Here is a 24,020-nt window from a genome sequence, read left to right on the forward strand (position 1 = left end):
AGCAAACAGTCATTGTGTTTTCTATGGATTGCATTTGTTTCAATTCAGAAGTAAAACGAGGGTTTTTCCAGGGAAAGTGCCAGGGAAAAAGACCACACTGGGACACAAAGCTTTAAAGCACGGACCTGTGTCTGGAAAGTGTGGTGCAAAAGAAAGTGGGTGAGCTCTAGGTCTGAAGGGAAAACAACGTATACATCATATAATGTTAAACACACACCTGTTTCTGCTTCTGGTTGCCCTGTAAACTCCCCATTGGAAGATCAGCTCTAGGGCATGTCTGACGTTTTGGACTACAAATCCCACCAGTCCCTGCTATCATAGTTGCATGGGGTGGGACTCGTGGGATCTGTAGTCCAGAAGCTTCTGGAAGGCACCAGGCTGGGACAGGCTGCTGCGAAGCCAAAAGAGTCACATCATGGGAACTAACATATCATGAGCTAAAAACCTGACGGCATCTCTTCCTGCTTGCTTTATGAAGCGTTATTCAGCCTGCACACATTAAAAACCCATTTAAAGCGCATGTCCCGTCCCCCACAAGTCCTGGGAACTGTTTTGTTAAGGCTTCTGAGAACTGTAGCTCCATGAGGGACAAGCTACAGTTCCCAGGATTCTTTGGGGGGAAGCTTTATGCTTTAAATGTATGGCATGTCTGCAGCCTCAAGAGGAAGGAGGGGCTTTTGGGATTTCACAGCCCACCAGACTGGAGGCCACGGGGGACCTTCCTTCAATCCTGCCCCCTCCTTTGCAGCTGCTGCCTGGTGGGGTGGGGGCAACCGCTGGCCAGTTATTTCCCAGCAGTTGCCATGCAAGGCTACTCTTTGCCCTTATGGGCAACAGCTGAGAGATAATCATACAAATTAGCCTGAAAGGCCAGGCCTTTTGCCCTCCGTCTCCGCCAAGGCGGCAATAATCCATCTCTATCAGGGTTACTAATTAATCTGTAATGGGGCAGGGAAAAGTCTGCAGCAACCTGCCCCCCCCCCCCCCCGCCTTTCCTTGCACTTCAGCACCAGTGGCAATCTTGGCATCCTGGGACAGAAATGAACCGCTTTCTTTTAAAGTAGAAACTCATTGCGGAACCATTACTCAAGTTCTGTTTTAGAAGCTATAATTTGTCTAACATACAGTGTTCAAAGGATTACAGTGGTGCCTCGCAAGACGAAATTAATTCGTTCTGCGAGTTTTTTCATCTTGTGAATTTTTTCGTCTTGCAAAGCACCAATGTGTATTGACGGTTTCCCATAGGAATGCATTGGCGGTTTTTAAAAAAAGGCGCAAGACATTTTCGTCTTGCAAAGCAAGCCCATAGGGAAATCCGTCTTGCGAAGCAACTCAGAAAACGAAAAACTCTTTCGTCTTGCGAGTTTTTCGTCTTCCGAGGCATTCGTCTTGCGAGGTACCACTGTATAGTGATTGTCCTTGCACACAACAACCTGGTATGGTAGGTCTGTCTTATTATGGTTTCCACTCCTACGGTGAAACAGAGGCTGAGAGAGGGAGAGTGACTTGCCTAAAGCCATTTTGAGAGTTCATGGAAGGGAACGTCTCCCTAACCCTTGTTTTTCAGCCTCGGCCCTCTCCTCCATCTGCAGTCGGCAGCAATAATACCAACCTACCTTGCAAGGTCGTTGTAAGGGTGCTGGGTGGTAGAATATGTGTTGACCCACAAGCAAGTCCCTCCAATGAGTGCTTACTCCCAAGTAAAGCAGCCTGATCAGAGAGCACGTGAATGTCGGAGCTGCTTGCTGGTGGCATCAACGTGACCTTGCTGGCAGCCACTGTTTCCAGTTGATTAGCACGGGGCTCTGAGGAGGCGATTCCTGCCTAAGGTGAAGTTAAGTAGTCGGGGAGAGGCGATAAAGCCTTAATGGGGGCCGTAAAAGACACTTAATGAAGATATCAGACGCAGCCGGTTGAGCTGGATCTCCAGTGGGAAAGCCTTGGGGAGCCGCCTTTTTAAAGAGCTTCAATAATGAACAGCCTGCAGGATAGTTTTTATAGTTTATGTAAGATGCGGAAGCAGCAGGCATCTCTTGTGCCTAAGGGTCATAAATGATCACTTGCTTTTGAGGAGGAACTCTTTCCCAGGGAGGAAACAGAGAAGGCTTTGAGGCTACAGGCAGAAAGCTGAAACATTGCCATGTGCTTGCCATGCTGGTTAATGTGGGGCCTGGCTTTGGGTGTTTCCAGGCGTGGGCGTTCATACCATCACTGCCAGGTGACCCCCTAAAGCCCAGATTCCTAGCTTTCATTTCTTTATTTTGAACTGCTCACTCCTATCTGACATTTTGCAACCAAAATGATTCATCTCTCATCACTTTGACTATGTGACACCTCTCCTCAAATCCAGACCTGACATTCTTTGATTGATAAGATAGATTTTTTTATTTTTATTTTTTTATATGATTTTTTTTATTTTAACAATCAATAAACAAACAATACAAACAGACAAATACACACAAATATATATATATATAAAAACAACACATTTTTTAAAAATGTCCCCATGCTGCTGACTTTCTCTCTGTCCCTGGATCCACCCTTTCTCTCTTCTGAGTATAAATACTCAACATCAGGGGTGGATCTTCACATAGGAGGGGAAAACACTATAAATAAGTCAGAAATTAAATTGTTATAACAAAAGAAAAAAAACACTATGGAAAATCACTTGGATTTTTTTTTTTGCTCTCTTGTGCCAACTGGTGTTGCATGTTAATAATGCATTCAAAATGCTGTTTCTTGACTAATGTAGCTGAGTCCCAGGTTATCTTGATGCTAGTAGGCAACCAGCAGGTAATAGGGATTGCAGGACTGTAGCTCATGGTAACCCACCTCCAGGTGAGGAGGAGCTTCAACAAACTCTCTGTGTTTGTTGGTGAAACTCCCGGGAGCACTTGCAACCTGGCCTTGTGTGCATAGTTAAACTGTGGAACTCATTCCTACAGGAGGCAGTGATGGCCACCAACTTAGATGGCTTTAAGAGAATGCGGCAAATTCATGGAGGAGAGATGTTGATGGCCACTAGCCTTGATGGCTATGTTCTGGATCCTTGTGGGTGCACGGTTACCCATTACCACCACTGCTTAAAAATGCTGCTCCTCCTGTTCTGTTTCAGGCAGATATATTTTCTGGTGCGATCTTCATCAAGGAAGCCATGGGGCTGAATATTTACGTGGCCATCATTATCCTGCTCACCATTACAGCCCTTTATACCATCACGGGTGAGTCTTTGGGTTCAGAGGGTCTCCCTGCTTCCCTGTCCATTAAAGATAATAAGCTGTTGAAGTTGCAAATCCCATCCCGGGTGGGATTTGTGTCTGTGTGTGTGGTTTGGGAGCTGCACGGCCAGGGAAAAAACAATGCTATCCAGGGTTGTAAAGACTGCAGAGAGAATAATTGGGTGCACTCTTCCCACCTTAGATCAAATCTATGCTGCCAGGTGCCATAAGAAAGCAGCAGAGATAGCGCAGGATAGTACGCCCCCACGAAATGATCTCTTTCAGCTTCTGCCTTCTGGAAGAAGGTATAGGGTTATAAAGGCCAGGACTAGCCGCCTGAGAAACAGTTTCTACGCAAATGCAATTCTGGTTCTAAACGCAGCATAAGGGGTCTCTATAGTATAGTGTATTTTAAAATGGGGTTTTAGAGTTTTGGGGGGTTTTGAATGTTTTATGTAGTTTTTATGTAGTTTTTATGTAGTTTTATGTAGTTTTATGTAGTTTTGTGGTAGTTTTATGTAGTTTTTATGTAGTTTTATGTAGTTTTTATGTAGTTTTGTGGTAGTTTTTCAATTTCATTGTTCTACATTGGACAATGACAATAAAGATATCGTATATCATATATTGTATCGTATATTGTGGGGAGAGAGAAAGGCTGCCTCTCGCCTTGAGTCACATGTGACCATCTCCCTGTGTGTCTTGAGCCCTCCAGAGAGAGAGAGAGGTGTATTCTCTTGCCAAAGCAAGATGAGAAAAGCCTTAGCTTTAGCAAATAGGTCAAGGCAGTGATGCTGGGGAAGGGTTCCTCTCCCTCAAAGGAATCAGGAGATGTTCTCCTCCTCACACTGCCCTATTGCTCTTTCTACCCTTTTGGCTCTTAGGAGGACTTGCGGCCGTCATCTACACGGACACATTGCAAACTTTTATCATGCTGGTGGGGTCCATTATCCTGACCGTCTTTGGTAAGCAGACAACACAAAGGAAAGGTTGAATGTGTCACTGAAAAGTCTACTCAGTATTGATCCAGAGTAGATTCTGGTGAATAGTTAGCAGAGTAAAAACTTAAACACGTTGCAGGATTCCCAAAAAATAGACCAGAGGCAATTATATTTCATCCAGCAGAGCTTTACTGCTACGGAAGGCAAATGTGTATTAATGGTCACAAATCCAATACATTCAGGACTGGCACTGTCCATAAGAAATCCAGTTGCAGCAGACTTAACTTAAACTTGCAATAGCTTATAATAAGTCTAAACCTTAACACTATATACAAAAAACCACACCAGAAGGGAAAGAGATAGAAAAAGAAATTGAAACCCAGGCTCATTCTGGCCTCTTATTATATAGTCAGCATGACCTTGAGAGAAGAGATAAAAGAACCAGTTTAAATCAGCCATACTCAGCTTCTCTGAAGGAATAACCCAAACATCATGAAACTTATTTCACACAGAGAAGCTTCCCTCTTGAATTAAGTAGAATAGGAAAGATCTCTACACATCAGATCAATACTTTCTGTACTAAGAAATGCAAACTGACAGAAGCATCACCTGCCAGAGCCACCATTATTGTGCCGTGTGCGCTCGTGAGCAGTTAAACAAACCCCTCATCAGATGGTACAAGAAATTTCAGGTGACACAGCCTGGCTGTAACTCAGATGAGTGCCCTGCCTTAAATGAAAGGAGACCATTCGGTACTCGCCTTTAAAAGGGTTTTCTCACGCATATGGGAGCTGATGGCAGGAATGGGCATTCAGACCCCACCTAGTGGTCACAGGCAAAATTGCACACAAAACAAATCCCTTGTAAAGCTTCTGAATTCAGTTTGGAATTCAGTTTTCATTATGACAAGCCGAAGAAGCAGTGCCGGATTAAACCCTGTGGTGTATAGTTAGCAGAGTAAAAATTTAAACACGTTGCAGGATTCCCAAACAATAGACCAGAGGCAATTATATTTCATCCAGCTTTACTGCTACTGACTAGGCAGTCAAAATCTCAGGGACACCACCCTACAACTCAAATTATCTCCTTATAGGTTTCTAATTTTAGTAAAGGTAAAGGGACCCCTGACCATTAGGTCCAGTTGTGACCGACTCTGGGGTTGCGGCGCTCATCTCGCTTTATTGGCCGAGGGAGCTGCTTCTGCGAACCAGAGCAGGGCACGGAAACGCCATTTACCTTCCCGCTGGAGTGGTACCTATTTATCTACTTGTACTTTGATGTGCTTTCGAACTGCTAGGTTGGCAGGAGCTCGGATTGAGCAACGGGAGCTCACCCCGTCGCGGGGATTCGAACCACCAACCTTCTGATCGACAAGTCCTAGGCTCTGTGGTTTAACCAGTTTCGTTACACAATATTATTTTGATCGATTGTTGCAGGGCCCCTAAAAGGCGTGGGGCCCATAGGTCGGTGCCTACTCTGCCTGTTTGGTAATCTGGCACTGCGAAAGAGGACAGGACCAACAACACAAAGGTAACCCATTAAGAAGTAAGAGACTCTCTGCAGCTAGACAAACAGACATGCTCAGAAAAAGGTATATAGGCAGCATCAAAAATAAGCCATGGTGGGCCCTTACCATCAGCCCCTATATGCCTGGGAAATCCCTTTTACAGGTGAGTTCCAAACAATCTTTCCCCCAGGCATATGGAGCTGGTGGCAACACCAGGACTTACCAAAGCTCACTGAGCCACGAAAGGTGGGCTCTGAAAAACTAAACAGGTGAACACAAATAAAATCAGCCTGGAAGCAAAGTAGGAAAGAAGTAGAAACCATGAGGGAGTGACAGAAGGCGCCACTGAATTCCAAAGGAGGGAGGTGATTGATTTTGCTTGCAGTTTTGCCTGTGACCACTAGGTGGAGGCTGAACATCCATTCTTGCTATCGGCTCTATATGCCGGCGGGGGGGGGGGGGGGCAGGTTACTTATCTGTGAACTTGAAAGAGTTCATCCCTCTGGCCCTCAGCTTTCCTGTGACCATCAATTCAACAAGTGAAAATTCAAGTGGAGATTTATCATCAAGCCATCAGTCATCATGAGGACTGGTGGTTTCCTTTTCTCAGTGGCAGCTGAGAATCTCTCAATGCCAGATCCACTATTTCTTACCCCCTGGAAACCAGCTGTGAATGTCTGGGGGGGGGGTGAGGGAGACCACATGCATCATGAAAGCAGCCCAGCCTCCCCTGAACTGGGGTGTGGATGTCTCTGTGCCTGCCTGGCATACATATATGTGAGTGAACTGGTACCTTACAAGGACTGTCAACTTTCCCCAGCGTTTGAAGAAGTTGGAGGATATGAGGAATTTGTGCACAAGTACATGAATGCGATCCCGCAGGTTGAAAATTCCAGTATCCCCGAAAAATGCTACACACCCCGTCCAGATTCGTTCCAGATATTCCGGGATCCCATCAACGGTGATTTGCCATGGCCGGGACTCATCTTTGGCCTGAGCATCCTGGGCCTCTGGTACTGGTGCACAGATCAGGTATGGTGGAGATGAGTCTTGGGTCCTCAGGTCCACTCTGAAGGGGAGGGGTGATGGTGGCGCCTAGTTCCTGCTCAGATTCTGTCTGCGGAGGATATTTCTGCAGCAACATGTGGTCAGCACTTCCCTCCAGCACTTCCCAGAGAAGAGGGAGACAGTATAGATTTAGAGCAGCGGTTTGCAGAGGGGATAAGCTGGGAAACATTGGGAGAGGAGCAGGAAGAAGACGCACCAGGGGAGAGACAGCTGACAGACTCAGTGTCTTTAGAAAGCATTCCAGATCCCCCATCTCCTAGGACCTGGCGGGCATTGAAAGGAAGAGAACAGAAACTCAGGTGCAGAAAACACAGGGGTCAACGCAGGGATGACGTAGAGTAGGAGAGGCAGAGGGGATGGGGCTTTACTCAGAGCAACGCCATTATCCAAGAGAGACTGCATTTCTACATCTCTCTCTGTGAATATTGAATAAAAGACACTGGTAAGAGCTTCTTGTCTCTCCGTTACTGGCGGACTGCTGTGAGGGAGGGGGATCGGATTTCCTGAAGCATGACATGTGTAGCGCTTTGTTTTCCATAGGCTGAGTACTGAGACATTTGATTTCAGATGCAGAGATGCTAACTAGTAGTGAACAGAACTCTTAGGTAGTGGTGTAACGTAACGAGGGGGTGTCAGAGGGGCAGTGGCCCTGGGCACGGATTTTTGAGGGGGCATGAAGTAGGCGCCCCCCCCCACAGGTGCCCACAGCGCAGCCCGGCCCTCCTCTTCCAGCGTCAGAGGCACCAATACTCGCAAAGAGGAGCACACTAAAGGGTGTGTTTAAAATATTCACGTCTAAGTTGCTTCCAAAGTTTCCTACTTCCCTTAGCATAGAAAGAAACCACGTGTCTGGTAAGTAGGGTTCACATGGTGGAAAAGAACAAAGCGTTTAGTAGCCCTTCCTCCCAAGGTGAGGGGCTGTGACCTCGCTAAGCCTAGCAGGACAGCTTATTCTATGGTCTTAACCCCTTCATGCATTAATTAGAGTTAAGTATGTTGGTTATATGAGCCTGGATATATCCCGCAGGCTGAACTGGGACCTTCTGCAAAGCAGATGCTCTACCTCTGAGCAGAAGTCCTCCTCTGAAGTAAAAATTCACCACACAAGCAACTGATAAGCCCACCCCACCCCAAGGAGCCTGCTCTAAAGTCAAGACTAGCCTGATCGGCTGCTCACTTTCCTCTCCATTCCTCTCCGGTAGGTCATTGTCCAGCGATGCCTCTCAGGCAAGAACATGTCCCATGTCAAGGCTGGCTGCATCATGTGTGGTTACCTGAAGCTGATGCCCATGTTCCTGATTGTCATGCCAGGCATGATCAGTCGAATTTTGTACACAGGTGAGATGAGACCTCCAGCCTCATCCTCTCGTCTCCATCCGTGGCAGAGTCCATTCAGAGTGTGGCTCTTCCATCCATCCCCTCAAAGGGTGGTACCCACTGGGAATCCTGTTCATCTCTAGGATGGTGCACTCAGGATATCTCAGCCCCCCCCCCCCCAGTAAGGTGCCCCTGTTTTTCTCTTTCCCGCAGATACGGTGGCTTGTGTCGTTCCTGAAACGTGTCTTGCAGCATGTGGGACGCCAGTTGGCTGTTCAAACATCGCCTACCCAAGGATGGTGGTCAAGCTGATGCCAAACGGTGAGATGCTTCACTTGTGCTCTGGCTGTTAGTTAGGAGGGGGTTGGGAAGAGGAAGAAACCCAACAAGACAGCAAAGCACAGGTGCAGGGTGGGTAATGACGCCTGCATCGTTTTGTAAGAATTCATCTGCATGGCTTTGGCTGCTGGGGGTTGTGTTCCCACAGAGTCAGGGCAAACAAGGCTGTCAGGGCAAGAGTGGAGAAAGTGAGGGTGATTTAGGAAAGGTGGGGGCAAGCACTGCCCACCTTCGTGACTTAACTAAGCTAGAACAAAGCAGCTCGAGAAGTGCTGTGCTGAGTGCTGGGAGAGTCAATCAGAACCCTGGGAAGGCAAGAGCCAGAACAGATCAGAGAGGTGCTTTGGCAGCAGCAGCAACATATAACTGGAAAGCACCGCACTCCTTGGCTCCGCTCTCCATCCGCTAACCTATCCAGTTACCTGTGGAAGTAGTGGCTGCAGAACATGCCACCCAGGAGCTGGCAGTCCAGGGGTGCTAAGCAGTAGCATGATTTCCGTGCCACCTCAGGCAGGAGGGGGGACTGTTTCTCCAACTCCTAGGTATGCCTTTGCCACTTACCCGGGGGCAGAGCTTGGGGTCTCAAACTTCAGCAGTGTTCTGTGTGATGCCCAATTTGGCTCCCACTGCCTCTCACGCTCCCTTCTAAAACACAGTTGTGGCGCCCCCTACAGTGCTCCCGAGGCTCTGTGCCCAGTGCTAGTGGAGTAGGGGCACAGGGGCAGTTGTCCTGGCACAACATGCTTCCATAACTGAAAACAGCTTCTCCATGCAAACCCGGAAGTGACTTCTCCAGACAAAGAAACGACTCTTCTTTTCTTATTTCTGTGGCTGCAATCACCTGGATGATGCAGACACCATCCGTTTCCCTCCCTCCAATGTGGCCCGGGGTCCTGGCAACCCATGTTATGCCACTGCCCAATGCGACTGGTCATGCTCCTTTAAAGCCACCTCTGACTTGCCCCCCTGCTTCTCTTCCTCTTGTGTTTCAGGATTGCGAGGCCTGATGCTGTCTGTCATGTTGGCGTCTCTGATGAGCTCCCTCACCTCTATCTTCAACAGTGCCAGCACGCTCTTCACCATGGACATCTACACTAAAATACGTCGGGGAGCGAAAGAGCAGGAGCTCATGATAGTGGGCAGGTGATGATGACAAGTAGGAATGACTATTATGTGCTCACAGCTCTCTGCAAATTGAAACTTTGCCTGGGACCTGTGAGACCACCAAGGGGAACCTCACCCAGCCTTCCACCTGACCTGGAGGTTTTGAACTACAACTCCCATGAGCCCCCTTTTCATACGACCATGCTAGCCGGGGCTGGTGGGAGCCATAGTCCGAAACAGCTGCATGGCGCACCAGATTGGGGAAGGTTGGCCTCATCTGATGTACAGCCCAGGCCCCAGCTTCTTTACCCAGATAGATAGTGTTCATTGGGGCTGGCTCCCAAGAAAAGTGGTGCCCGCGGCTGCAGCCTTAGTCTGGTTCCTGCCCTCTATCTGAAGACTCATAACCTAAGGATTTAAAGGTGTTTACAGGATGCCCAGCTTCTCTTTCCAAAGACATATACTCAGCATCCGGTTTGACAAAGAGTTCTGGAGGACGAGTTTGCTGGCTGCTTGGTGACCTTTTTGTTGACCCTCAATGCAACGCTTGGGTCGGCCCCCAGGGCCAGATTCCATGTCTAACTAACAGCAGTGAATCAGCAAGAGGTTAACCATACAGGGTGCAGTACGCAAGTAGATTTGAATCTCAAATGGCCCACCTTCTCCCAAGGATCTGTCCAGCAGCTGCTTGGCAGCAGAACAGACTTCATCAGCAGGTTTTTAAACAGGGATTGGATGGCTGTCTGCCAGGGATTCTTGGTCCCTTCCAACTCTACAGTTCTAGGATTCTATGACAAGGAGGCAGAGGTGGAACCCTTCTGTTCATTAACATATTCCAGGAGTGACAATACGACAAATTGTTTGTTTATTTCATTTCCATCCCACCTTTTCCTCCAAGGATCTCAGAGTGGCATATATGGTTCCCCCCCATCCTCATTTAATCCTCACAATAAGTCATACACAGTGAGCTTCATGGTTAAGCAGGGATTCAAACCCTGGTCTCTTCCAGGTCCTAGTCTGGCACTCTAACCACTATGCAGCATTGCCTCTCAACCATAGATATAGAGTGCAACTCTGGCCAACAAGCATGGCTGGCTGAGTTCAGACACAGTATTTTCTCTGCACATTCTGCTTCTGCCACTTGGTGGAGTGCATTCTTTTCTCCACACATTTACATTTTTAAAAAAATGGTTTTGCCTTACTGTGGCTTTTGGTTTTTTCTCTCTCTATAGGACCATTAGGGCAACTTAAGATTTTTCTTTGCTGTGTGACACCTGTGGTGCTGAGGTGCCCCCCTGTGGACATTTGGACTTATTGCACATGTAGCATCCTGATAGGCTGAATGCCAAGTCCTTCTCTCCAACAGAGCAGCCTCAGCTGACCTGGTGCCCTCCAACTACGTTGGACTACAACTCCCATCAGCCTCAGTGTCATATGACCCTGCTGGCTCTGACTGATGGGTGTTGTAGTCCAAAACAGCTGGAGGTTATTAGGTAATAGGGAAGGTTGAGATTCGACCACTCCCTGCCTATTTAAATTAATTCCCTTTATAACAGCTTAGTTGCCACCTAGACAAAATGGAAGGAACAGATGCTAGCTGTGCCATTTAATGGATCATGCTGTTTGCTAAAATATGGGATTAGTTTTTGCATTTGAACACTCGCTTAGGGATGTGATATGAATGAACCCAGCATTTGCTCAATGAATTACTGTAATTGCCACTACAGTGGACGCTCGGGTTGCGAACGGGATCCATGCAGGATGCACATTCGCAACCCGCAGTGTTTGCAACCCACAGTGGTGCATCTGCGCACTCGCAGGTTGCAATCCGGCGCTTCTGCGCATGCGTAAAGCGCGATTTAGCGCTTCTGCACATGCACAACTGCCGAAACCCGGAAGTAACCCATTCCGGTACTTCCAGGTTTCGGCGGTCCATAACCCAAAAAAACGCAACCTGAAGCGTCTGTAACCCAAGGTATGGCTGTATACTGTTTTTCATGTGCAACAATAATAAAATGGTTCACAATGTACAAATAAAAACCGACAGTCAAAACCTCACCATGCTCAGGTGTGTCCAGAACCAGTGCTGGGGGCCAAGATGGACAGGTGGGGCTTCAACTGTCAGCAAAAGCTGGAATGAGCAGGGCAATGGGAAAGACGTTCTGTTGTGCTTTGCTCTCAACCTGAGTCGGTTGGAAAGTGGCGGATGTGATTACAGTATCGCAGAATTGTAGAGTAGGGACTCGAAGAGTCATCTAGTCCAACCCCCTGCAAAGCAGGAATTACAGCTAAAAAAATCCATGACAGATGGCCATCCAACCTCTGTTTCAAAACCTCCAAAGAAAGAGAGTTCACCACCTTCTGAGGGAGTCCATTCCACTATCAAACAGCTCTCACTGTCCAAAAGTTCTTCCTAACATTTAGCTGGAATCTCCTTTCTTGTAACTTGAATCCGTTGGTTTCCTGGAGCAGCAGGAAATAAGCTTGCTCCCTATTCCATGTGACAGCCCTTCAGCTATTTGAAGGTGGCTATCCTATCACCTCTCAGTCTCTTCTTTTCCAAGCTAAACATACCTGGCTCCCTCAACCATTCCTCATAAGGCTTGGTTTCCAGGCCCTTGATCATCTCTGTCACTCTGCTCTGCATGGGTTCCGTCTTGTTGATCTCCTTCTTACACTGTGGCGCCTAGAACTGGACACAGTGCAGTAAGCCCACAACTTATTATGCAGGCATTATATTCTGGAAATAACACCTAAAGCAAAAATCGCATATAGTCAAAATGCATTGGGTTCAGTGGCGGGTGGGATTGCCAAAGTCATTTTTCCTGGAACCCCACCACCTTAAAAAAAAATTATTTTGCCACACACGTAAAGCTTGATGCACACAAATGTGCATTAAGTTACGGGCTTACTATACTCTTGATGGGGTCTGACCAAGGCAGAATAGAGTCCCTTGATCTGGACGCTGTGCTTTTGTTGTTGTCTCAGTTGGAGGGGAAGAAGTCTCTGCCTACATCTTTAGGGTTTTTGAATGCTGGCATGGTAGAGAGCTGTGATTAACATCTCCCTTCTGTTTCCAGGCTGTTCATGCTAATTTTGATTGCGGTCAGCATCGCCTGGGTCCCAATAGTGCAGTCGGCTCAAAATGGGCAGCTTTTTGACTACATTCAGTCCATCACCAGCTACTTGGGGCCCCCCATCGCAGCCGTCTTTTTCCTTGCCATTTTCTTCAAGAGGGTCAATGAACAGGTAAGCTGGGCAGAGGGGTAGCACTCCCACCAAGGCCTGGGAAGAGCAACTGCTGGGCTTGACCTCAATTCTCTGAGCGTCTGGGCAACTGCAGGAGGGGTGGGCATGCGCAAAGGGCTATTGATGGCTACTAGCCGCAATAGTCATGCTCTGCCTTCATGGTAAAAGGTAAAGGGACCCCTGATCATTAGGTCCAGTCGTGGCCGACTCTGGGGTTAAAAGTCAATCCTTTATTAGGCATAGCAAATCACACATTATCAAACAAACACCAGATACAAACTGTGCAAAATACGAATTCAGCATAACAAGGTTTGTCCCAGTCAGATCTTTAACTCCAGAGAAAATAAATTTGCATAAATAATACAATATAACACTACCACATCACCGATCAGTTAAGAACCGCTAAATCTCTTTATAATGGCCCAGTCTTTCTGCATGGACAGCACTCAAAAATTCAGCCACTATTAAAGGAATTTGATCATTCCTGTCCGAGAGCAAGTCTTGAACCGTTGGTGGCATAGAATGGAGCCTGTTAAGTTGTAAGGCCTCTAATAATTGTCTTCTAGCATAAATGCCAAAATCACAAGAAAATAAAATATGCTCCAACGTATCAGGTTCTTGTTTACCCCATTTGCAGAGACGCTCTGCTTCTGGGAGAGCTAATATCTTCCTCTTACTATCATTGAATGAAACATATTAAATCTGGCTAATGACTCTGGGGTTGCGACGCTCATCTCGCTTTATTGGCCAAGGGAGCCGCCGTACAGCTTCCGGGTCATGTGGCTGGCATGACTAAGCCACTTCTGGCGAACCAGAGCAGCGCACGGAAATGCCGTTTACCTTCCTGCCGGAGCGGTACCTATTTATCTACTTGCACTTTGACGTGCTTTCGAACTGCTAGGTTGGCAGGAGCAGGGACTGAGCAATGGGAGCTCACCCCGTTGCCGGGATTTGAACCGCCGACCTTCTGATCGGCAAGCCCTAGGCTCTGTGGTTTAACCCACAGCGCCACCCGCGTCCCCTGCCTCCATGGTAGGAGGTAGTAAATGTCTCTGATTTCCAGTTGCTAGAAACCATGGGGGGGTGCTCTTGTGCTCGGATCCTGCTTGCTGGCTTCCCAGAAAAGGCATCTGACTGGCTTGCGTGAGAGCAGGATGCTGGCTCTTCTGAAGGTTCTTATGTGTAAATAGAGGCAGCTCCAAGTGGGGCAGGAAGTGAGGACCACCTGTTAAGAAGAGGGATGGAGCACTGTGCCTAGAAGCCATTGGGCTGAGTGTTGTTGCCCATGGTGTGAGTCAAACTAAAGTGAAGAGGAGCAAGGCTGGATCCGAGCACCATTTGTGGAGCTGAGCTTTTTCTGCTGCTTCCTGCCAGGGGGCCTTCTGGGGCCTGATTCTGGGGCTGCTGATTGGATTGTCTCGAATGATCACCGAGTTTGCCTATGGAACTGGCAGCTGCGCTCAGCCCAGCAATTGCCCGGATATCATCTGCAAAGTCCACTACCTCTACTTTGCCATCATCCTGTTCGTCATCTCGGTCATCATCATTTTGACCGTCTCATACCTGACCAAGCCCATTGATGACGTCCACGTAAGCCATTCTCTCCCTCTGTGCTTTGATCTTTCTCCTCACTTCTCCTCTGCCCCTTCCCACCTCCAGATGGTGCTGCAAACATGGCACACCTTTCAAAAGGAAGAACATCTGTGGGACACAGCACTGTCTCAGAACCTGTGTTGAACACCAAGGCTTGGTTCTGCAGCATGCAAAGGAATGGAGGCAAATGCCTTTGTCCACACTCAAAGGGCTTCTGCCTTGACAGCTGCTGCACACATCCACCTTGGATCACAAGGAGTGTGGCTACCAGACAGGCTGGACACACTGTTTTCCTTTTAGAAATGAACCACAGATGGAAAGCCAGTGAGGGATGCGGCTAGGACCAAATCTTTGCTTAGTCAGTGAAGCTCCCCAGGGAATACCTATCTCTTTCTCTCAGCCCTGCCTACCTTGCAAGGATGTTCTGAAGGTATACGAGAGAAGTGCAGGGCCCAGGCAGTGGCGGAGCTTCATGCTCTGGCACTGAGGTGCGGAGAGCAGGTGGGGCCAGGGCTGGTGTGCATCCTGGGGGGTGACACGCTGCCTGCAGGGACGTGGCATATGTCCTGGGGGCGTGGCACGCCAGCAGGGGCATGGCACCCAATGCGGGCGGGTGGGCAGCTGTGATGGCACCCTATCAGGATCGCGCTGCCGCGGGTGGTGCGTTCCCCCCGCACTCCTCTTCCTCCACCAGTGGGCCCTGGCCAGTACTATGGAAATGCTGAATAATTATATCTCACTAGCTCTAGTCTGCTAGGAATCCTTGTATTGTGCTAGATGACCCTTGGGGTCTGTTATGTACTGAGTTGAATAGGATCCAAAATGCAGCAGTCTGATTGGTCCTAGAACAATAAGATCCAAAATGCGGCAGTCTGATTGGTCCTAGAACAATGCAGCAATATGATTGGTCCGCAGGAGCCACCCAATCCAGCTCCAGGTGGAATTGAATCCACAACCTGATTGGCCTACAGGAGAATCCCAGAATTAGCCAATAACGTGCAGCCCACTGTGTAAATAATGTATATAAAGCAGATATTGTGGGGGAACTTCCATTCCTCCTCACCACTATGAGCTGAATAAAGACCATGAAATCCACTCTCAACTCCGAGTATATTTCAGGGTCCCTTCAAATTCTACAATTATATGAGCACAGAGTGGGGCAGAACAGTAGAAGGGCATTTCTAGACTTGCTGCACCCCAGTTTTCTGCTTCCGAGCTGTGAGCTGCCACGGTCTCTCCAGTTAATTCCACCACATGGGACACCCTCTCTGCACCGGACCCTTTCCCTCGCCCCCACAATGGTCTCAGCCCCCTCTCCCCAGGTTCATCTCTGTCTCCCTGTTCTGTGCCCACGGCAGCTCTATCGCCTCTGCTGGAGCCTGCGAAACAGAACGGAGAAACGCATCGACCTGGATGCTGAGGAGATGGAGGAAGAGCCGGTCTTCGAAGAAGAAGCTTGTAAGAGCTCTCCCCTTGGTTCTTATTCCTTCCTGGCACTAAATGAGGGTCAATGGCAGGGGGGCACTAGAGAGGAAGGACCATCGTAGCTTGGTGGCGGCGAATCCCCTTTGCCCATGGAAGGTGCCAGGATCAACCCCGGGCTGCATTTCCGGAGCAGACTCCTTGGAAATAATGGACCTAAGTGGGTCATGCCCATTGATATCAATGGGCTTCCCCTGAAATGGACCTGCATTTGATACCACCCACAGTACATGCCATTGAATGCTTTAAAACAGGGGTAGGCAAACTAAGGCCCGGGGCCTGGATGCGGCCCAATCGCCTTCTCAGTCTGGCCCACGGACGGTCCAGGAATCGGAGTGTTTTTACATGAGTAGAATGCGTCCTTTTATTTAAAATGCACCTCTGGGTTATTTGTGAGGCATAGGAATTTGTTCATCCCCCCCCCCCCAATATAGTCCGGCCCACCACATGGTCTGAGGGACGGTGGACCGGCCCACAGCTGAAAAAGGTTGCTGACCCCTGCTTCAAAACAATAAAACCAATTCAGGCCAGAACAGGCTTCTAAGCTGTTTACAAAGCATGCAAATCAGTCATGCAAATTTTACTTACTTACTTACTTACTTACTTACTTACTTACTTACTTACTACCCTTCGTCCATGGCTCTCACCCACTTGCCACTTGAGGCAAACAGAAAATGGCACCACCACCTTCTCCAACTGAGGGAAGCCCCACAGAAAAACAGAATCTGGAGAGGAGCAGGGGGTGGCAGCGGTGACAAGCACAAGAGAGGGCGAGCACTGTCCTCCTTAAGGGCCGGGATCTACTGCCTCTCCCAGCTGTCCCCAGCCTGCCACCTGAGGCAACTGCCTAATGGGTGGGCCGGCCCTAAGGTGTCACTAAACAGTGGTACCTCGGGTTACATACACTTCAGATTACATATGCTTCAGGTTACACACTCCGCTAACCCAGAAATAGTGCTTCAGGTTAAGAACTGTGCTTCAGTATAAGAACAGGAATCGGGCTCTGGCGGTGTGGCAGCAGCAGGAGGCCCCATTAGCTAAAGTGGTGCTTCAGGTTAAGAACAGTTTCAGGTTAAGAACAGACCTCCGGAACGAATTAAGTACTTAAACCGAGGTACCACTGTAGTACACAATAAAAGCACCCTTTAGAAAAAAACTTTCTCAGCATCTTTTACGACACTCAGACTGACCTGTATGGCAGGAGTCTGGCACTGAGACCTTCCTTGTCGTGCCCCATAGTCCGAGAGCGGTAGGGGTCTGGGGGACACGGAAGTGCGTTGTCTTCTGGGCTTCTACGTTTTCAGACTTGACGTTGACCTTTTTCTCTCTCTTGCAGTCCCGGACAAGGAGCAGGGTTGCTGCAGGAAGGCCTACAACTGGTTCTGTGGCTTGGAGACCGTAGTAGCTCCCAAGCTCAGCAAAGAGGAGGAGGAAGCCCTGCGGGAGAAGATGATGGACACAACAGAGGACCCCTTCTGGAGGCGGGTGGTCAACACCAACGGCATCATCCTCCTGGCCGTGGCCATCTTCTGCCACGGCTTTTTTGCATAGACTCGTGGGGCTGGGTGTTTTCCTTCCCCCTTTCCCTTTGAAATGAAGGTCTCCCTCCCTCCCTCCCTGAGATTGCTTTGTGAAGCCATAATTTGTAAGTTCTGCCCTTACCAGGCCTGACACTTATTTGTGCCAATCAAGTTGATTAATTGTTTAATCAAATGAGTTAATTGGTGGGTGGGCTGCCTCTCCTCCGAAAGGGGGGGGAGAGGAGGAGCCCCACAGCTCAGAGATAAAGAGGAAGGGGTGAGGAGAACCACATCAGCAATGCTCAGGGTCCATTTTTGGACTCTCTTTTTATATATAAAAATGCTGCTTTTCTATGTTTAAAATGTTGTGCTTTCCCATAAGTGATTCCTTGTAAATAATAATGATAGTAATAAGTACAAGTCCCTAAAACAGAGGCTGAGTTTCATATTCTGTGGATCTATCTGCTTGAATTCCTTTTAAGCAAAATCTCTAAATTGCTTCCCTCCCTTGCTTTTTCCTTTCCTGTTTCTCTTTTATCATCTCCCTCCCCCCATTGGATTCCCACCCCCTTCCCATGAGCTCTTTTCTCTGGTCTTGGACTGCAAGTGACTAGACTGGATTTTTATTACCACTGCGATTTGAGCAAGCTTGAAATTATTAGAAGGGTTTATACCTCCCCCTGCCAACCCCCTGAAACTTCAGCCTTTGACTTGACATGGCCTGCCACTCTTTGTGCATTCTCAATGTATTATAAATTGTGCAAAAATAAGAATACACGACTTATTTTTTAAAAAAACAGCAGCTTGCATTTTGTTTGAAAAGGGATCCCATGCTAAGGGGCAGGACAGTTGCTTATGGTGCTGTGTAGTGTAGTGGTTAGAGTATCAGACTAGGACCTGGGAAAGGCCAGGGTACAAATATCTGCTCAGCTATGAAGTTCACTGGGGCCAGTCACCGCCTCTCAGCCTAACCCTACCACAAAGGGTTGTTGCTGGGATTAAATAAGGAAGGGGAGAGCCATGTATGGCACCTTGAGCTCCTTGGAGAAAAAGGTGGGATATGAATGCAATACATATATAAAAATAATCTGGAGCTCCCACAGGCTCCGTACGACATGCAAGAGTTAGTGTAGCATTTGTGCAACCATCTTGGATGCTAAGAGGGAAATTCCTTCATTGGTGAGATCATTTGCAGGACAGGTTGCTAAGAAGAATGAAAAAGGCAAATTGCCAGTAACTTATGGACCGTTCTAGACCACAGTCCTGGATTCAGCCCTGTGGCTAGTATGTTCATTGTCTGGCTGTGGGCAAGTCCCCATTTCTCATTCTCACCCACCTCACAGGATAAAGTGCATAACCGCCCCGTGTGTCTCTGTGGAGGAAGAACAGAATGCCAGCTTGAAATGGGATGCCTTCCTTGACCAAACTTCTCTGGCTTGTGACTAGGAGCCCACAGAGCATGCTGGATGCCTGAGGGTGGCTCAGGGAGCACCAGGCTGGATTTTGCAGGACCCTGGACAGCTCCAAGCAGCCAACCTGCTCAGCAGGAGCTCCACTGAAATCTTTCAATGACTCCCTGGCCCCACCCCCTTCCTGATGATTGATGGCCCACTGGGGGAATGTGAGGCCCGCATTGCAAAGTGGGTGGGTTCCTTGAGGGAGTCTGGGGTGTGTTGGAGCTCACTTTGGGGGGGGGGGTCCTGGCTCAGTTGTGGGGGGGGCCTCTGCCACTTATCCCAATTTTCTTCCTGAACCAGCTAAGTCCTTCTCACCCCCATCCACCCACAAAGAGATCTAGCTTCTGCTCAGGATCAGGGTCATGATTGGGCTAGAGCATGGTTAGGCAACCTAAGTCCCGGAGGCTGGATCCGGCCCAATCGCCTTCCCAATCTGGGCCACGGACGGTCCAGGAATCAGCGTGTTTTTACATGAGTAGAATGTGTCCTTTTATTTAAAATGCATCTCTGGGTTATTTGTGGGGCCTGCCTGGTGTTTTTACATGAGTATAATGCGTGCTTTTATTTAAAATGCACCTCTGGGTTATTTGTGGGGCCTGCCTGGTGTTTTTACATGAGTATAATGTGTACAATACTTTAATTTAAAATGCATCTCTGGGTTATTTGTGGGGCATAGGAATTTGTTCATTTTTTTCCCCCAAAATATAGTCTGACCCACCACATGGTCTGTGGAACGGTGGACCGGCCCACAGCTGAAAAAGCTTTGCTGACCCCTGGACTAGAGATATCATGAGGAGTCTTCCCTCTACACACATATTCAGCCAGCCTGGGCCACTTGGGAGGGGTTTCACACCTCCAGGGAACCTGAGGCAAGTTCACAAGACACTGGAGCCTCAGCTCCACAGACCTACAAAAGAAGAAGAGTTTGGACTTGATATCCCGCCTTACACTCCCCTTCAGGAGTCTCAAAGTGGCTCACAATCTCCTTTCCCTTCCTCCCCCACAATAAACACTCTGTGAGGTGAGTGGGGCTGAGAGACTTCAGAGAAGTGTGACTAGCCCAAGGTCACCCAGCAGCTGCATGTCGAGGAGCGGGGAAGCGAACCCGGTTCACCAGATTACAAGTCCACTGCTCTTAACCACTACACCATTCTGGCTCCCATGAATATAAGAAGACGCTGCTGGATCACACCAAAGGGCCCACCTAGTTTAGCATCCTGTTCTCACAGCGGCCAACCAGTTGTCTGTGGGAAACAAGCAATCAGGATTTGAACACAAGACCAGTCTCCCCTCCTGTAGCTTCTGGCAATTGGTATTTGAAAGCATTGCTGCCTCCCAGAGCACAGCTAGTAGCATCAATAGTCCTCTCCTCCACGAATCTGTCTGATCCTTTTTTAAAGCCATCCAAATTGGTGGCCATCATTTCATTCTTGTGGGAGCTTCACAGTTTTAACTATGCACTGCGTGAAGAACGACTTTATTTTATCTGTCCTGAACCTAGACTGGGCTGTTTCTGTCATTAAAACCCCCCCAACCCCTTCTCTGAGCTGGCGGAGGTTGAAATCTTGCTCTCAGCTGGTGATTAAGTCCTGGCTACATTAATTAGAGCAGTGATCGGTGCTGACTTCAAGTGATGGAGAGAGGGGGAACAGGTGATTTGTTGATGCAGGCATCTTCTGGCGTCACCCGCAGCAGAGCATCGCTCCAGACCTCCCAGCACCACGCTCCGCGACTGTGGCAAACAGGCCCCGGCTGAGTCCGGCTCATTTTTAGAAACGTCAAGGCTTAATAGCAGGGCGGAGGGGAAGTGCCAGATGGTGACAGGCTAATTGTTGGATTTGCCATATGCAGGAGACAATGCAAAGGTTCCCCTCAATATTTCCGGGTGACTAAGTTGTTTGCAGCTGAATCCTCGGCTATGTTAAGCTGAAACCCGCCAGCGATTTCTCATCGAGCTGAAACCTTTTCTCTGCCTTTGGCAAGGGGAGGTTGGGGCAGGATGGGAAGCCATCGCCTAGAGGCATTCCGTCAGGAATGTTGTTGGGTCTGTTCAGGTGATGTCAGAAGGCTGTGGTGGGGCTATAGGACCTGGAACGAAGGGGGGGGGCACCAGAGGCACTTTCTGGGGCAGCCTGGAGGTATGGGAGTTTGAGGTGGTGAATGTGGCAAGGTTGAAGTAATAATAATAATGATATATTATTTATACCCCGCCCATCTGGCTGGGTTTCCCCAACCACTCTGGGCGGCTTCCAACAAAACACTAAAATACAATAGTCTATTAAACATTAAAAGCTTCCCTAAACAGGGCTGCCTTCAGATGTCTTCTAAAAGTCTGGTAGTTGTTTTTCTCTTTGACATCTGGTGGGAGGGTGTTCCACAGGGCGGGTGCCACTACCGAGAAGGCCACCTGCCTGGTTCCCTGTAACTTGGCTTCTTGCAGTGAGGGAACTGCCAGAAGGCCCTCGGAGCTGGACCTCAGTGTCTGGGCAGAACGATGGGGGTGGAGACTCTCCTTCAGGTGTTCTGAGGCCACAAATGCTTGAGGGTGGGGAGTGCACGCAGTCAGAAGCATTCAATGCTAGTCCTACTTCGAGTAGGCCTATTGAAGTTAATGTACGCGATTAACTTAGGTTCATTCATTTCAGTGGGTCTGAGTTGGATTTAGTTGACTCAATCTGATGGTGAGAGTTGTTTGACAGTGGAACGGACTCCCTTGGAAGGTGGTGGTCTCTCCTTCATTGCAAGTTTTTAAGACTAGGTGACCCTTGGGGTTCCTTTCAACTCTACAACAACAACCCAGGGAAAGAGACTAAAGTAATAGAGAACCAGAGGTGCTTCTCCCATGAGACAAGGGGAAGTGCTGGTTTCTGAGTGGTGTTTAGAGCGGAGGGCAGGCAGGCAGACCTAACACACAAGGCACAGCCCAAGGAATGCTGTTGCACAAGCTCCACTGAAATGATCCTAGGGTCTTTCCAGGAGACTTGTACAGAACATGCTAGTGAGCTGTGCCTTATGTTAATGTGTGTGTGTGGTCATTTGGTATTTCCACTAGCCCTGGACAGGAACTGTTGAATGCAAAGACTCTGAAGCAGCAACTGGAGGCAGAGACCGCTCCTGGCCCCTTTCCAGAAGACACCCCTTGCTCCTGCCTTGGCACCATCACAGCCCTTGGAGTCCACATTGATCAAATTGAGGCATTGCTCCAGAGGCTCCTGGTTCATCATTGCCAGGAATGGTTCCATTCTTTTTCCTGCTGACAGAGCTTGGGGAATCTTCATCTTTTGTCTCTGCGGCTTGTTCTGTGAGAGCTGGGGAAGGGTGATGGCAGCCTTCCCTTACCTGGTGCCCTCCAGATGTTGGACAACTCCCATCATCCCTGACTGTTGGCTGCCCTGGCTACTGGGGCTGCTGGGAGCTGTAGTTCAGCGGCACTTGGAGAGCCCCACGTTGAAGAAGGCCTTGGGTGGTGGCTGATTTTGAAGCTGTTTCTTCTTCGTAGGGCTATGAGAGGGAAGAGGCCAGTTGGCAGGATCAAGGACCGCATTTGTGTCTGCATTCAAAGGGTGGAAGGAAGGGCAGGCCTGAGACATTTTGCAGGCTATAGCGAAGAAGTGCTGGCAGCCATGACATGTACAACAGAACTGGCGATGGAATCGTACTTCAGCACTAGTGATGGGATAGCTTCCTGCATGCCACCTGAGGCTACAGACACATTTAAAAGCTCCTGACTACCGCCAAAGAAGCCTGGGAACTTTAAGGCTTATGGGAATTGTAGTTTTCTGAGGGCTAAACTACAGCTCCCAGGATTCTTTGGGGGAAGCCATGTGCTTTAAGTGTACAATGTGCACATAGCCTCATTGGCCAGCTAATTTGGGATGGGGGCAGGATACGCTCTGCCCTTCAACAGAGGTGGCTGCCTGTGGGGCTGAAGAGGAACAGCCTGAGGACATCTGCTGCTGCTGCTGCTGTCTCCCGACACCTGAGGCAACTGCCACCCTTTGCCTACTGGTGGGGCTGGTTCTGGGGGGGAGGAAAGAGGAGAGACGCCTCTCACCAAGCTCTTCTAGGCTTGGAGTCTTTTTTCACAATTGCCCCACAGTACACCATATTATATCCTACAAAAAACACAGCACAATTCTCCCATGGGGCTTCCGCGTGCTATAAAATGACCTGTCTGTCCTCTGCCCCCCCCCCCAGCAGGGGCCTGACACTGGGAGAGCCCTGCTCAGCTGGAGACAGTCAACCCCTGGACTCTGTAGCCCCTACAGAGGGACAGAGGTCAGCCTCCCCCTGGTGAATTCCCTTCCGCAGTCCTGTCTTGCCTTCCCAGCTTGCTGGCCTAGCAGCTGCCACTGAGTGGCAACAGGACCCACACCTGAGGTTTGGGGGGCAGGCCTTGTTCCTGAATCTATTCTGTCTGGCTTGCTCTGCAAAGGGTCTCACTCAGCCCACAGGGGCACACATCAGCAGAGAATCTACAAAGGGCAGCCATTTCAGCGGAGGTTGCACAGGAATTGGGCCCTCCCTACTGTCCAGAATGGTGCTAAGGGCCCTGGTTTCAGAGTTTGGTCACCAGCTCTGTCTGCTCCCTCAGGGAAGAGTCTTGTGGATTAGATATCGTTACGAAACTTGAGTGCATTTTGTAATTTTACAAGCTATGTGACTCCGTTACTCAGCTGGATCTCTATACATGGTCTTTCATGAATCGTGACTTTGCTGTTATTTTTATTGGTTATAGTCCAGTCATGATTTATCGCAATGGCTGGGAGTGAATATCTGCTTAATTATTATTTGCCAATATTTTGAGAGTTCATCTGATTGTGTCATGTGGTATTCCAAATGGAGCACCAAAGATCACTTGCTTTGATATAAACTGTATATTTTCTAGTCATGATTTTTTATCATGACTTATAGTGGTACCTCGGGTTAAGAACTTAATCTGTTCTGGAGGTCCATTCTTAACCTGAAACTGTTCTTAACCTGAAGCACCACTTTAGCTAATGGGGCCTCCCGCTGCTGCCATGTCACTGCTGCACGATTTGTTTTCATCCTGAAGCAAAGTTCGCAACCCAGAGCAACTACTTCTGGGTTAGCGGAGTCTATAACCTGAAGCATCTGTAACCCGAGGTACTACTTCTGGGTTAGCGGAGTCTGTAACCTGAAGCGTCTGTAACCTGAAGCATCTTTAACCCGAGGTACCACTGTACTTGCATTGGATCAGATTGCTA

At 48.7% G+C, this 24,020-nt stretch overlaps 1 protein-coding gene across 1 annotated transcript in view; it reads left to right on the forward strand.

Annotated features, from left to right (window-relative positions):
• LOC310666615 (sodium/glucose cotransporter 1-like) overlaps nt 1-18,006 on the forward strand; it is a 33,169-nt gene extending 15,163 nt beyond the window's left edge. The window contains exons 6-15 of the mRNA XM_083417726.1: nt 3,116-3,221; nt 4,100-4,180; nt 6,484-6,695; nt 7,934-8,069; nt 8,262-8,369; nt 9,380-9,530; nt 12,572-12,740; nt 14,115-14,330; nt 15,692-15,791; nt 17,152-18,006. Coding sequence (XP_083273852.1) covers nt 3,116-3,221; nt 4,100-4,180; nt 6,484-6,695; nt 7,934-8,069; nt 8,262-8,369; nt 9,380-9,530; nt 12,572-12,740; nt 14,115-14,330; nt 15,692-15,791; nt 17,152-17,366 — 1,494 coding nt within the window. The 3' untranslated portion in view covers nt 17,367-18,006. The remainder of the gene's footprint in view (nt 1-3,115; nt 3,222-4,099; nt 4,181-6,483; nt 6,696-7,933; nt 8,070-8,261; nt 8,370-9,379; nt 9,531-12,571; nt 12,741-14,114; nt 14,331-15,691; nt 15,792-17,151) is intronic.
• The last annotated feature ends 6,014 nt before the right edge of the window (nt 18,007-24,020 follow it).

The sequence above is a fragment of the Podarcis tiliguerta genome (genome assembly GCF_965153285.1).
Source record: "Podarcis tiliguerta genome assembly, chromosome: 16".
In the NCBI taxonomy this organism is placed as follows: domain Eukaryota; kingdom Metazoa; phylum Chordata; class Lepidosauria; order Squamata; family Lacertidae; genus Podarcis; species Podarcis tiliguerta.